The sequence below is a fragment of the Idiotropiscis lumnitzeri genome, chromosome 7 (assembly GCF_059441095.1).
Source record: "Idiotropiscis lumnitzeri isolate Australia: NSW breed Sydney's pygmy pipehorse chromosome 7, RoL_Ilum_1.0, whole genome shotgun sequence".
In the NCBI taxonomy this organism is placed as follows: domain Eukaryota; kingdom Metazoa; phylum Chordata; class Actinopteri; order Syngnathiformes; family Syngnathidae; genus Idiotropiscis; species Idiotropiscis lumnitzeri.
In genome coordinates, this window is record NC_142397.1 from 19,888,334 (window position 1) to 19,903,884 (window position 15,551).

Consider the following 15,551-nt stretch of genomic DNA (forward strand, 5'->3'; position numbering starts at 1 on the left):
ACAGGGCTCCCAAGATAAGTCAACTAATCAATGCTCGGTGTCGACGATTAAAAGAAACGAATATTAATTTTAATAATCAACAAATTGTTTATTTATATATTTGTTTATTTGGCGCCTTGTTTTTCTCTTCAAACTGACTCATTTTGCGCTTTTCTCGCTGTATATGCGTGTCTCGGGCGCACATGCGCAGCAGTAGTGATCTGAGTCATCTGTGATGTTAACAGAAGCTTTGTGGGTACTAAAGTGTCAATGTCTTGAAAGCTTTTTTTCAGTGAATCAAATACTGCCTCTTCTGATTTATTGGTATTCTACTCGCCCTCTGTGCAGGGAGGTGCACATACTGTATATTGATGTGACAGACAGCAGACAACTTTGTAAACATGTCAAATGGACTAAAACTATGCAGAGCACAAGGGGGAGAAAGAGGAGAAGAGCGGTACAACAGCAACTCACTCGCATGATTTGTTTGACAGTAACAAAATGGTGATAAAATGAAGTAAATGTGTGATATTATTTCACGAACAAGCTCAGTTTATATATTTTTTGATCAGGAAACTGAAATTAGTTCTGAGTATCTTTTTTATTCATTCATTTTAGAAAAAATAGGAAATAAGTGACAACTTGAAAAACGCTTACTTTTAATGAGAAATATGGCTACGACCCCTTCCGCTCTCCCTATGGTAGTACAAGAGTCACGAAAGGGACTGATGACAAACTCTCCATTGGAAATCATTGTAATGTCATTGCTTATAAAATCCCAAAACAGTTTCAATTGGCACCAAAATTCATGTGGACATCCCTACCAATGACCACGTCAACATATCAAACAGATTAACCTCTCCGTGGCTGATTTATATGAGAATGAGGAAATGTGGAAGTGAGCAGCTACAAATATGAAGCCGGGACGAAACTCACACGAGCACAATGCTTCTTTGCTGATCACGATTAGAACGTGCACAGCATAAAGCACCAGTCTGTATATTTACAGCGACTGACATGAGACTGAGTAGACGTGCACATTTATTTGGATGAGGTTTGGTCCCAGTTTTGCGACCTACGACACGCCGTCCAATTTGGAATGCAACAGCCGAAATTATGTATTCCGATAAGGCCACACTCTGCTGTGGAGTTGGCCCCCTCGCTGGAACTTTTTAGTACTGGTGTAATTTTTACATGCAAACCTATTTTATAAGTGCCACTGTTAAGCTCATAAAAGTGTCCCTTTAAGAATTAAAGGTCAGGTTAAACATTTTATTTCGTTTGTAAGTGTATGTAAATCGTCAATGAAGGGGGCGCCATATAAACTCTCGCTTAGGGGATGCCATATTGTCTAATCTTGGCCTGACTGTATGTAGATTATCTTCAAAGCATTGGCTTTGCAAACTCAGCATTGCTGATTTTACAACATTCTCATGAAGCTTCTAAGGAAATGCAAAATACCTTGTTACATAGGCATGTTACAAATGCATAGCAATGACGCATTTCTATCAACAATTGTATCAACCATACTGTATCTCAGAAACAGAAATATTGTTCTAAAATATTGATGCTCCACAAATAATGAATTAGCTTGTTCTGGCACCGCAGGGATGGGAGTTGATTCCTGTGTGCGACTCTTATCATTGCTCAGCTTTACATTGTCGCTAAATGACAAATGACAGTCATCACAATTAAATCGAAGCACGTTATTACACTGTTTATAAATTATTCTGTATGCAAGGTGTTAGAATAACACATTTATATACTGACCCTCTGCATGGACGCTAGTGTCACGTCGTCGTTAGCACACAGCAAGGGGTGCAGAAGCAAAAAAAGAAGGACTCGTTGGGGGGGGCAAAATAAAAGCCGCCCTTCGCTAGGGGAAAGCCCGTGAAGTGATGTAATGGTCTTGGGAGCTGAAGGGCAGCATTACTAACTTCATTAGGAAATCTGGCAATTACGCACCGTGGCTCGTTTATCCACTTGTACAAAATTGTGAGATTTACTTAATGTTAATGTGAAGATCGGATCAGTTTTGCTTGGGTTGGGGGCGGGAGGGGGGTGCAGCAAATCCAAAACCGACTGAAGTGATGTGTCTTTTTCGGGAGAAGGCTACTCACGTGACTGAATTAAACCCGGCAAGCCTTTCGCGCCGTCCACTTGCTCTTTGACAAATTGTGGGGTTCATCCTACGGGCGACAGCTGTCTGTGCCTCAGCCCGGAGGACGCGCACGACGAGGAAGGCTGCAGTTTACCGGTATTTTTTTAAGGGATCGAGGGTGCTGCTAGGCACCGGTGGTGGCTGTGGTGCCACTATTTGTCAAGTTACTGAAGTGAAGTCGTTTTCCGGTCGAAACATTCGCTCATAAACTTAACCGAAAGTCATTCCCAAGTGGAAAACACACAGTAAAATTACCCACAGTCTCGACATACTAATGCAAAAAAATATTAAACGGCTGTGTTGTTTGGGACGATCAGAATCTTGCGGAATTATAATATCAATGACAGCTTGGTTTTCTTTTATGTTGAAGGGTCACCTATCTCGTTTCCGGCTATACCGACGTGAATTAACTATACACAATATGCAGTCTTGTTTTTTTTTTTGTCCTTGTACAGTATTATGACTGACAGTTATTGACCGCATCTTCGTCATTCGTCCGTTTTCGGATTCAATGCCTCGGAATATTCTTCAAATCACCCACAATCATATTTCTAATTGGCCTTCAAATGGAGACAAATATCTGTAGTTTCTTCCTCCTATTAACAATTACATAAAATAGGTGGAGAGAAATTTCTGCGTAAAAGAATATGTCATAATGAAAAATGCCACGAATCCAACCCATTTTTCAATAACTTAGTTTAAATCTACCTTAATAGAGTTGAGTCTGCATTTTCAAATGAAACACTGTGGTTGGTTTATGATCATTTTGTTCCTGCATCAGACATAATGTGAAAATGTACTGAACTCAAAACCGTAGTCTATCACTGACATATTGTAACATAGTGTTTAAATCATAATATCAACAAATATTTGGATTAAATATATTTCCATAGGTATTTCTTTTTTACTTAGGCCAACAGTAAATATGGAAGTAACTGTACATGCTTTCTTGCGCCACGGAATTTAGGCATTCATTCTGTTCTGTTTTTAACTTCAAAAACGTGTCAAATGTCATTACCGTCCTAAGCCAAGAAACTCTCCTATACAGTACAGAGCTACTTTTGGACAAGAAGTACATGTTCTTGGGGCTGAGAATTATTGGATGACAACTGAATACAGTATACAGTAGTGTACATATAATTTTACATTTCTTTTTAAGTCAGGTTTCACGAAATTCACAACATTAAGTGCAGGAAGCTGAGTATTACACTGTGTGCTATGACTTGTGCCTGACTGCAAATTTGCATCTCACAGGCCTCATTACCCAATATGGAGGAATATTAAAGTAAATGGGGATACAAGGATGGCATTTTTATTTCTCGTTTATAACTAAAAATGAGGATTCAAAAACATTTATATCCATTTTAATTTTATTGACTGGCAGTTATTTTTATTTCCTTCAGAAGAACAACAACGTGATGTCGTGACATGTTGAAACTGAAACCATAACTGTCTAAAAGAATTTCCCTTTGAAACCAGTAAGATTTGCAGCAGCTAATTAACACAGCCATCCATTTTCTACACCACTTGTCCTCATTAGGGTCATGGGTTACTGGAATTTATTCCTGCTGACTTCGGGCAAGATGAAGGATACAACCTAGATAGTTAAAGGGATCAACAGCAAACAAATCTTTATAAGAATATGTTCTATGCAGACCCACTAGTCCAAACACGCCATTCGGATGAATATTGCTTTTACGGAATATGAGTTAAGCAGTAAAATCTCGTTTTTAGCCATCACAGGGGGCGACCATTGTCTCACTTCTGTTGACTGAAAATGACATCACAGTTGCGCAGGGCTCAGATAACGACCAATCATGGCTCAGCTTCAGAAAACAGGTGAGCTGTGATTGGTAGCTACCTCAGCAATCTATGGAAATGTGATTTATTAAAAAGCAAAGAAACTAAGAATGGAAAAGTAAAATAAGGGGACTGGCTTGACGGTAGACTGTAAAATGGAAGTGGAGGTTTATAAATAGTTTTTGTAAAAAGATATGGTAACAGATTTTAAGCACATAGCCGCAAAGCCACCTGCTGGCCTGACACATAGAAACAGGGAATTGCCATTAAGAATGGCAAATCTGGTGCAGCTCATTGGCTGAAGAAAGGTAACTTGGTAGCGCTTTACTAATCAAAAGAAGTAAAGAGACACTATAATTACAGAGCTAAAGAGTGTATTCTGGCTACTGACGAGCCATATATTGTTTATATGTTTCCTTCGTTACAGAGGTTCGTTATTTTGTTAAGGTATATTTGTTATTGTGAAAAGCAAACCGGATGTTGTTGCGTAATGCACTTCCTGTTTAGCAACGTACAGAGATGTTATAAAGATCGACCGCACAATTTGTCTTCTGACCCAAACACAGCCTGTATGTACCGTATTTTTACGGCCATAAGACACGCTGCATCAAAGGGCGCAACACCAGTTGAGGGTGCTATTTCCGGATTTAATGCATATACTAGGCGCACCGCACTACAAGGTGCTAGCTCAAGGCGCTAGCGTTGCCAGAGGTATCACCCCGTTTAGATGACAGATGTCATGAAACTATTGGGAATCACTGCCAATGACAATGACTCCAACCAATTAAAGGTGTCTTGGCAATAGCCTAATAGGCAATGTCAGGGGAGGGACTTCACACTCCTTAGAGTCACGGTTTCAAATCAAAACCAAAAAAAAAAACTCAGCATACAAGCAAACAATGAAACAAAGAAATAAGATTAACACAAAACTTCTCTCATGCCATCTATACACCCAAAAGAAATAAAAATAACACAAAAACATTATAGCAATGGCTTCTTGGGAGCCACTCAGCCTTAGCCAATTACAGCAATGGCTTCTTGGGAGCCACTCAGACTCAGCCAATCATATGGCTGTTTAGAGAGATGTGCATGGCTGTTTAGAGAGATGTGCTGTTGTGCTTTGGGCTTTTTGCAGTCTGTTGTCTAAACCTGGGACGCTTCTTGCTTGCAATAACATAAATGATAAGACAGACTACAACATTGTGGACAGCTGCCCTTTTGTCCAGCTTTCTCCTACACCATCACCCAAACACCATAGTCACATAATGTATAAGTCACGGTCAATTAGAAGCAGAGATGACTCAGACTTTGACCAGCAGGGTGTGCTAACATGCACTCCGAACAGCCCAACGAGTAAAAGGGTTGATGGTCGCGAGTGATGCTTGGTCCATAAAATGGGTGCGTCGCTTTACAAGGCGCTTTGTTTGTTTTGGGGAAGATTAGGGACTTTAAAGAGCGCCATATGGCCCGGAAAATACGGTATATGTTCTAAGTATTCTGCGATATATGTCAGTATTTACATTCCGACATACGTTGATATGTGCTTATGATTAGCCTTTAAGCTAGCGATTTGCGCATTAGCTCGCAAACGTTAGCATGGTAACTTGGCTAACTGTTCGTCACGTAGCGACAAAGTGTCTTATGTTGTTTTGTTGTGTTTTATTGTGAAACAACACTTGAGTATTTTATGTGTTTATTGTTACAGTTTTACACATTTCCTGACTTGCTTCTACGGTGAATAGCAAGATTCGTCAACAGGTGTGGTCATTGAAGGAGTTGTCTGTCTGCCTAGGGCAGAATAAGAGTGTATTAGTGCAGCAAACTAATGGGGTGAAGTTTTTAATCTTATATATGTAACATATGAATTTCACAGGCAAGTTCACTGAGTAGCACATCATTTATCCCATTGTTACGGAATTCCAACTATGCATGATACAGTACTTCCCAATTCAATTAGTTTCTCTCACTCAAGAGAAATAAAATGCCCTTATGAACAAACAAAATGCAATTGAAACCAAAGTAGAACATATTACAGAGGCCTGAAGTGAGCTCAAATGTGTCTATGACATTATGATTGTTTCCTTTAACAAAAGTGAAGACCACAGCCAGCGTTCTGTTTTTCCAGTTTATAAAACACTCAGCCCAAAACTATAAGAAAACTTCTGCAGACACAGCAGAGTTTTATTTTAACAGAACAACTTTCCACTGACAAAATGCTTTCCTTAGGGCTGCGAGAGATTCTTGTCTGGAACAACAAAGAAAGCCTGATCACAATCCTGGGCACACACTGTCTGCTTCTTTACTGTGCTTCACAAAATAGTTTTCTGCACCAAACCATCTGAGAAATTGATTTGAGTGGAACAATTTGGAAAAGGTCAGACACTTTTAAGTCACGTTGTTGAATTTTGTCCACAGCTTGGAAAGTTTTTCGGGTTAAGAATATGGATTGTGCAAATAGATGTTTTTATGTTTGTTAGCATCACGAAAATAAATGGAGAATGTATGTTCTGTGTTGCTGGCACAAGTTTGAGCATTGAGGAAAAAAAGTCAGCCACAAAAAACATTTGAGAATTGGGTAAACTACGGCTTATTTTCAATGCACATGCCTTTGATAAGAACATCGGCGCTAGCAGCCACCATTAGCATCATCTTCGTTGCACGCCACTTATCAGTTGGAACCCTTCGATCGCCGCAAAGCGCTTAACAATGAGCAGGAGTCGCTGTCCGGACTTGTGATAGATATTCAAATTTGGTTGCTGTTGTGTCGCCATGACTTCATATCCGATTTCTTCTTGTTCTTCAAGTCATGTACGTCTCTTAAGTGGGTGCTACCCATTGATCAGATCGAGAAACCACAGATGACAACTGGTTAAAAGGTAACTATTCCTAAATGTTACTAGAGGTACTTACTATTCTTCTTCTTTTCCGTATACCTGTACTATTTCCTTATTACTTTCTCCAGGCACTCTGTTTTCCTCCCACATTCCAAAGACATGCATGGCAGGTTGATTGGACACTAACTTGTCCGTAGGTGTGTTTGTGAGCGCCGATGGGTGTTCGTCTTTGTGTGCATGCCCTGTGGCTGGCAACAAGCTCAAGGTGTTCCCCGCCTACTGCCAGAAGACAGCTGGGATAGGCTCCAGCGCGCCCGTGACCCTCGTGAGGAGAAGTGGATCATGGATGGTTGGATGAATAATCTGGCCTTGGTGGAGGTCTGCACTCTACTCAGTGATCTTGTTTCCAACTGCTTTTCACAATGTAGGGCTATAATTTAACATGTCTACCTCCCATTTGCAAGGAAGCCTGCTTTAAGGAAGACTGATTAACATCAAACATACCTGAGAAGCATTGACCCAATTTTGGGATGAAACTGACAACCAAGTAAAGGGATTGCATCCACAGGAGACACCCACACTCATTCAAATATACATAATCGAGCACCACACACTGTAATGCCCTCCACAAACAGGATATGAATACATATGTAAATATTTGTGTACAATTAAAAATTCAATAATTAATTACTGTACTATTATAGTACATTTACTGCACATTGGTCAAAGTAAAGGCCTGTGCCATCATTTCATTTTATGTCACGTCATGATCCACACCGCTTATCCTGTACAGTGTCGTGGGAGGGTGCATCTAAACTAGAAAGACAACTGACGCGGTCGTAGCTGGCGATTCAAATCAAGAAGCGGCTGACACGGCTGAAGACGAAGTAACGTTAGTTGAAGTTGTTCCTGTCGCGCTTGTCCTGAAAAGAAATTCGACATCTGTCGTTTGGAAATGTTTTGGGTTCCATAAAGACGATGTTTGAGCAAAAGAACACGAACTACAAAGTGGGTCGTAAGCACCCAAAACAGAGCGCGTCCAACCTTTTCTTTTTCACCACCCACGACACAACCATTTTGTTGACTTGGAGCTTGTGCTAAAAGTTTAAAGTGAAAAGCAAGGTTGGACAAGTGACAACAGCCCATAATGGAGGCGACACCGTACGAGAGAACGTCTAAGAGGTGGATGCGATAGCCTAGCACATAGCTAAAGATAGAGCTCCTCTAGCTACAGTGGAGCGCACGGGATTTAAAGTAGCCGGCAAGAGGTACGAAAATATTTTTCGCAAACCATATGTCCATTCCCAATATGGACAACATCTGGACGGGAGCTTAGACATGTCAAGTATTTTGCGTCCACATTCAACTTGTGGTCGAGTCGCAACATGGATCCCTGTTTGAGCCTGACTGTGCATTGGTGGCGACTGCGCATCAGAGTACTCGAGACGGTACATTTTCCTGATCATGCACACTTGTTAATTTGGCATTGGCATTCCATTGAAATTTTTTTCATTTTATTTAGGATTATGTTGACAGGCAACTAGCTCCTTTGCACATGGCATTATTTATATTGTTTACAAGAGACCTTTACACAAATCTAGGCCTTTGCACTGTTACGATCCGTGCTTTGTTTACCTGTTTTCAGCGAGTGGGCGTTTCCCCCCGGCGCGCGCCGTACCAGCTGGGAGAAACGCGCGGACGAGCCCCGCACCTGATTCCGATCATGCCACTAGTTACGGGACTACTTAAGCCGCCACAGAGAAACAGCCGGCGTCGGATTATTATCCTGCGACACTCTCGTTCATGGGTCACGTTCTGATTCCGCCCTTCTTGTTCCGAGTATTGTTTGATCGTTTGTTTCTCAGCCTCAGCTATTTGCCGGCTCGCTTTATGTTTGCTTTTTCGTTCATTGGACTTTGCTTTCCCTTTTGCGGTAAGCCATTCTCGTTTTTGTATTTTCCTTGCATTGCAAGCGCTTTAAGTTTAACTTTCGTTTTCCTTTCCTGGTGTGGCTGCGCCCACCAGCGCTTTTGGTTGTCTGTTCCCGTCTCGGGTGTAAGTTACGATACCTGCCTCGATTTAGCTCCCCTGCTGATTCATGCGGTAGGTTCTGCATGGATTAATTGCTTGTTGCCGGACACAATAAACATCTTGTCGAAACCTCCTTTTCTGGTCAGCGTTTTTAGAGTCCACCAAACGCTGCCGGCTTCGGCCGAACAGCAAACCTATCATGCACGTGGCATGACAGCATCTTGGCGCAATCTATTTGCAGAAAAAGATTTTGCGAGAGGTACCATTTTTCTCCTGTACTTTGTAACATTGTTCAAGTCATGCAAAGCAAGCTATTTGGAATGTTTATACAAATGATTTTTGTACTTTTATTTTTCATTGAAAGTAATGTGTACCAGTTGGTCAATAAAAAGCAGTTAATATGCATTTCCTGCATTTATTTTTATTTTGGTCCACGGTGGGTAATTTATCGTGCATTTATCGTTACCGAGGTAAAATTGCTCAATTTATCGCGATATTGATTTGAGGTCATATCGCCTAGCCCTAATTACTATATAAAATCTTGGAGCATTAGACGTTACAAATCATTTTGACATGAAAGTACACTTTTTTCACAACTCTTAGGTACCGGTAAACATTTAGGCAATGTGACAAATTCTCATTCATTTTGCATGGGCTCATGTATTACATGTGGCCTCAAATTTGTATTACTTTTTTTTTTTTTTTTTTAAATGAGAAATTTGTTCTCTTTGTCTTGGAAACTAAATATGATGATTCAACCTATTTAACCACTCATGGGAACTCTCCAAGAGACTGGTGCACCTAGCATTCTTTAATTTACTTGACTTTTAAAAAGGCAGTTAAAATTACTCACAGTAGTTAATTAAGGAATGAATCTCTACTCATTAACCAAAACTCATCCAAATGTACCAGTGCAGTCACACTACCAATGTATTAATTACCCAAGTCTACTGTCTGATAATAATCAAGTTAAAATCGTTTTTTGGGCTTGCCCTACTCTAATAATTGTGGCCCACATATTCGTAAACAAAGTGTAATTTATTTATAAACAGACAGAAGATATGCTAGGATTATCCTGGGAGTGGTACGCTATGCCTTCACCCCAATGCAACCTAGGAATGTATAATTAAGGAAAACGGTGCTTCTCTAAACAACGGAAGGCTTTCATTACTGAATCAGGAAGTCCACACCAAGCAGCCTGCTTGTGTGCTATACTTACACCACAGTGGCAGCCACTGTCAAATGATGGGAAATAAGACGCTGAGACAAGGGCCTGATAGCTGACATAGCTAAGAAAAGATCTGCTTCAAGTGACGTATTTTCCAACTGGAGCGCTCTGAATGCAAACATGCAAGTCCCTGAAAAGTTTGCCTGGAGACGCAGAGGAATGAGATGCACGTAAAACAGGCATGGTGTAACCTCTGGCACCAGATCGCAGCTGAGCGCCTTGCTAGCGTCAGAGTTTGACAGCTACTGAGTTTTAAAGGACAACATTAACAAGCAGGAACAAAATTACAGGCAGCCACGACTGAAAGCTTTTTTAAATGTTTCGCCACAATAATGAAAAGGACTGTGTTTAAATTTTACCGGCGGACACTCTTTTTGAAGTTCCAGTCACAAAGTCTCTATATAAAATGGAAGACTAAAATGAAAAATAAAATGTTTGAAATGTATACAAGCCCTGTTTTGTTAGCCTGAGCAGCAGACCTTCCTTGTGCTGTGGTATAACCAACAATCTGTCTAATAAAAAGGAAACAGGCTGGAGGTTAACTGCTAGACAAACAGTCACCTGTAAAACCTTTAACTACCATGCTCCTCTACTGTTGGTCTTGGAGACAATCTAGCCTATTCAAGAACACGCCATTCAGTTGGAAAAAAAAACTGTATTCATCTATACAAACCATAGCTAAATTGTGTGAACGTTCAGGAGTAAAAGAGTCTTTGATGACTTAGTAATCATGGGACAAAGGACCAATATGTTTCTAATCATGAAAACTCCCTTGCAAATGTATGGAAGACATGAAAAGCAGTTGGAAACAAAATCACTGAGTAGAGTACTGAACCCCACCAAAGACTATATAGAAGATTATACATCCATCCATCCATTATCCGACATGCTTCGCTTCATGAGCATCGCAGGCGTGCAGGAGCCTATTCCAGCTGTTTTGGGGTATTAGGCAGGGTACACCCAGGACTGGTTGCCAGCCAACCGCAGGACACACAAAGATGAACAACCATCCGTGCTCACGGGGCAATTTAGGGTGTCCAATCAACCTCACGTGCATGTTTTTGAAATGCGGAAGAAAACCGAAGCACAGAGAAAACACATGCAGGCACAGGGAGAACATGCAAACCCCACACAGAAAGGCTGGAGCCCGGGATCTGACCCCACACCTTTAAACTGTAAGGTAGACGTGCCAACCAGTCTCCCAACGTGCCTCCCAGGCCAGATGATAATGTCAGATAACCAATTTCTTCTTCAAGCACAGAATTTAGTGGTCACATTGTCCATTCATACAAATTCCATACACCCTGTCACCCTTGTACACCCTTGACAGGGTAAACCTATTGACAACATAGAAAGGCAGGAACTGACATATGTACAGTTTTTCCGGACTACAAGTCGTTCTGGAGTATAAATCGAACCAGCACAAAAATACATAATCAGGTAGGGAAAAAAAACAAAAAAAACACAAGTCGCACTGGAGTATAAGTCGCATTTTTTGCGGGTAATTTATTTTACAAAACACTAGCTCAAAAACAGACATTTCATAAAAGTTTATTTAACTATATGAAAAATAAACATGCTAATCACTACAGTACTGTGCTGCCATGTAATATCATGTTGGAGAACTGTCCTATGTTTCATGATTTCTTCCTTGGTCAATGCTATAATCCGACACAAACTGCCAGTTGATTCTCAAAATATCCATTCAGTCATGGTCATAGGCAGCAATTTGTGAGTGGCATATCATACCTGCACATCGTCTGTAGTCCCCTGTGGAGATGCTGCCTCCCGGGGGCATCATGCTCTTCATCCTTAAGGCTTCTTCAGGGTGGTTGAAGCGAAAAAAGGCCGACTGACCAAAACACAGCATACAGCCTGTAAAAGAGCACATATGTCATTAGAATTCATTGAATTTAGCCCAAATGGAAATGGGAATTTAATCAATCCAATCAGCGTATGCTAAACATTGATTGTACATTTTTCACGAAAAAGACAAAATGAATTGGGCAGAGATTTACTGAGCACTCTGTAAAAGTAAGGACTAAAGACACTTTTGATTTAATCAAGAAGTTATGATCAAAGAATGATACTCAAACGACTGCATCATGTCTGTTTTTTACAATACGCTTCTGAAAGAGCAGAAGCTGGAAAAAGCATATACATTGAATTTTTAATTCCTTAAAAAAAATAATATTAAAAAAAAAACAGGCTGCTACCAAACGAAATCCCACTGGTTTACAAAGCTGAGGATATCTGATGCCCCTCACCACAACAAACCTTTCCTACAGCAAATTCACCCAATTAGAAAGATAAGATGTCATTTCAGAAGTGCTTTAGCAACAGAAAACCAATTTGGGGTTAGAAGGTAATAGCAATCTCTATAACTGTCCTACTAGAACCATTTTGACTGTCAGTTCTGTTTTTTTAAAAAAAAATTTTTTTAAGACCTATCACTGTACTTTGATTTCTCACATTGAATATACAGTGAAACCCCGCTACTTCGCGGTTCACCTTTCGCGGGTGCAGTGCTTCGCGGGTCTAAAAAAAATATTCAAAAATTAAAAACTTTTTTGCCCGGGCACGATCAGGGCTCTCCATTCGCTCCGCTCCGCGGGGGCATTGTAGTTTCGCCGAGCGGCACGACGGGGCGCTGGAGCGGTTAGACGGCCGGCGTGCGCCGAAGAAGAGCGTGGGCGAAGAGGAGAGTGGACGAAGAAGAGCACGTTCCTGCGGGCACGATCGGGGGCGACGTTTCGCGCGGTTCGGACCGTACCAGAGCTCCGGCCGGCGTGCGTGGCTGTTAAGCCGAAGAGGAGCACCTTCCGCCCGGGCACGAGCGGGGCGTCATTTCGCTCCGTTCGGGACCGTACGAGAGCTCCGGAGGAGGCCGGCCGGCGTGCGTGGCAATTACGCCGAAGAGGAGCACCTTCCGCCCGGGGCACGAGCAGGGCGAAATGAAACCGAGTTCAACCGAACGGAGACACGCTTCGGGGGAGCAGGTCCGGCGTGCGTGACAATTAAGCCGAAGAGGAGCACCTCTTCCGCCCGGGCACAAGCGGAGCGCGAGGCTGTCAGTTATGAATGAATAAATGAATAAACAAATAAATGAAGAATGCCACCTTTCATTTCACAGGGCACACCGGACGGCGTACCAGCAGGTAAAAGTCGAAATAATTAAATAAATACAAAAAGAAGTAATTGAATAAATACAAAAATAATGGCTGGGGAATAAAAAAATAATAAGTTTTAATAATATTTTTTTTTTTTTTGTTATAATATGAATTTCACTCTCTCTCTCTCTCTCTCTCTACCCTTATTCTATATGGTGTACTGTATACCGGGGGGTATACTGTATACCTGTATAGGTTTTTTTTAAGCATTTTTGAAGGGGCGCCGCTACTTCGCGGATTTTCAGTTTTCGCGGGTGGTCTCGGTCCCCATTAACCGCGATAACCGGGGTTTCACTGTACATCGAGCGAGTAGGGCTAGCCTTGTGGACACCATTTTTACACCGAACATTTCAGTCTATAAATGTAATCTATAGGTCTCTCATATAATATTTTTTTTTTTTTGGGGGGGGGGGTTATATGGTAGAGTGGTTATCCTTGCAGTGGAAGGTCAGAGGTTAAATCCCCAGCTGAGTCTGTAAATGAGAAACTAACTTTCCTACCTTAGAAATATCATTCCATCCATATAAATCATCATGTTTCATTATGCATTTTGAAAGTGGAAATGTACAATAGACGATTTATATTAGTCGTGAAAATTGTTCTATTCTTGTGCCTCATTTTATTTTATTATGACTAATAGTAACAAAGAAGGCTGTGGTGTCGTGAATATTGGAATACGAAGCATACATTTCACTTTCATTTCATGAGTGTAGTATTGGGTTTGCAAACAGCAGGATTGCAAGTTGACCTTTGACCGCATGCAACATTAGAGTGACTTTAACAACCAAAATTGGGTGCAAAAGACAACATATTCTTCACAAGTGAGTGCCACACAAAAGCACATTTACTTTTCTCCAAGTTGGCAAATTTACAGCACAAATGCATACCACGTCCACAATGGACGCATATCATAAGTAAAAGAAAGTGTTTTTAAAGTACAGTATTGCTAATAACAGTGTTTATGTGTCAACCTCATTGGGCCTGCCTAAAACTACATGGGCCAACTCATGCCTATTCATCCCCATGGTTACACAATCTATGTTTAAATTGTCCAAAGACATGACGCACATAACATTCAGTTCAATCATGGTCCACAATCTCCAAAAGAGATAAGCTTGTTTATTGCTTTCTCAATATAGCTCCATTACTCTGCAACGGGTGAAAGGACTTCCAGTAGGCACATAGGTGGGATCCATGTCAACAGACGGGGAAAAGAGACTCTCCAGTCTCCATTATTTGAATCGCGCATTACTGGACATCTTTGAAATGCCATTTCTTTTCTGAGATTTTTTTTCTTTTTGGTTTATATTTGATCGATTATCGTCTTTGGAATTGTACTGTTAAACAAAATCACGACAATACAACAACAGAACATAATATGTCATTATAATAGCAATAACATTTAGTATCTATTTAGAATTTTATGAATTATAAAAAATAGAATACTATTGGCAGTGTAAGCTTTGTGAGGTGGAATTGCTTCTGCAAAATGTCAAAAACCAGGATTCTAGAGAATTCTGTTCCATATTTTACGCATCAACATTGTACTGTACGTGCAAAATATTGCATGGGAAATATGAACACATTCAATTGGCCTGAAAGTTCATTACAAACGTAGACGTTCACAAGAAGACTACATTATGTACACGTTCAATCAGATGTCAAAAACAAGTTTGATCTAAAATTTATATTATTCAGTGTGGCAAAATATTGGACAACTCTCAGTATGATGTGGTGCAATTCCTCGTGACTGTAAAGCACAATTCCAATATATAACATTTTTTGATACACTTCACACACTTGGACTTATTTGACTTGCACACATGTCACGCTACATCCACCCTTTCTAAGGATAATGCAGGTTTGAAAAAACACGCGTCCTGCCCAAACAAGAGAGTGTTGAGTGAATCATAAACTTAAGTGCCCGGGCACAAGCTGGGAATGTCTCCAGCCAATCAGTTTACAGCTCCTAACACTAACAATAAGCTCAATTATTGGCAGCCTCTGGGCACCAATTAAAGCTCGTCAATGCTGCAATTAGGAAGCAGACAAACATCCATCAACTCATCATGATGGATTCGCCCTCAGTGATGGGAGCATCACATAACTGATCCGACTATAATGAGTTGATTAACAGCTTAATGAGTTGCGAGACATGTAGCACACTCAAGAGAGGGACATCGATCATAGAGTTGTTCATTATAGAGCACGCAAACAAATGTTTAATGTCGGTGCTCGATGTAAAGATGACAAGGTAACACAATGAATGAATCAAATGCAGTTTTCAAAATTTCAACGGAATCAGTTGCAAACAGAAAAATACTTCTAATGGAAGCATGAGCCAGGAA

At 40.8% G+C, this 15,551-nt stretch overlaps 1 protein-coding gene across 11 annotated transcripts in view; it reads right to left on the bottom strand.

The window, feature by feature from the left end:
* Positions 1 to 15,551, bottom strand: part of phldb1b (pleckstrin homology-like domain, family B, member 1b) — a 113,235-nt gene that overhangs the window by 42,087 nt on the left and 55,597 nt on the right. For 10 of the 11 annotated variants that reach the window (XM_088301453.1, XM_088301461.1, XM_088301454.1 and 7 more), the window contains one exon: positions 11,783 to 11,908. In XM_088301453.1, the coding sequence (XP_088157579.1) occupies positions 11,783 to 11,908 (126 nt within the window). Of the gene's footprint in view, positions 1 to 2,099; positions 2,282 to 11,782; positions 11,909 to 15,551 lie in introns of those variants that run through there. The other variant, XM_088301459.1, reaches the window with a different exon arrangement.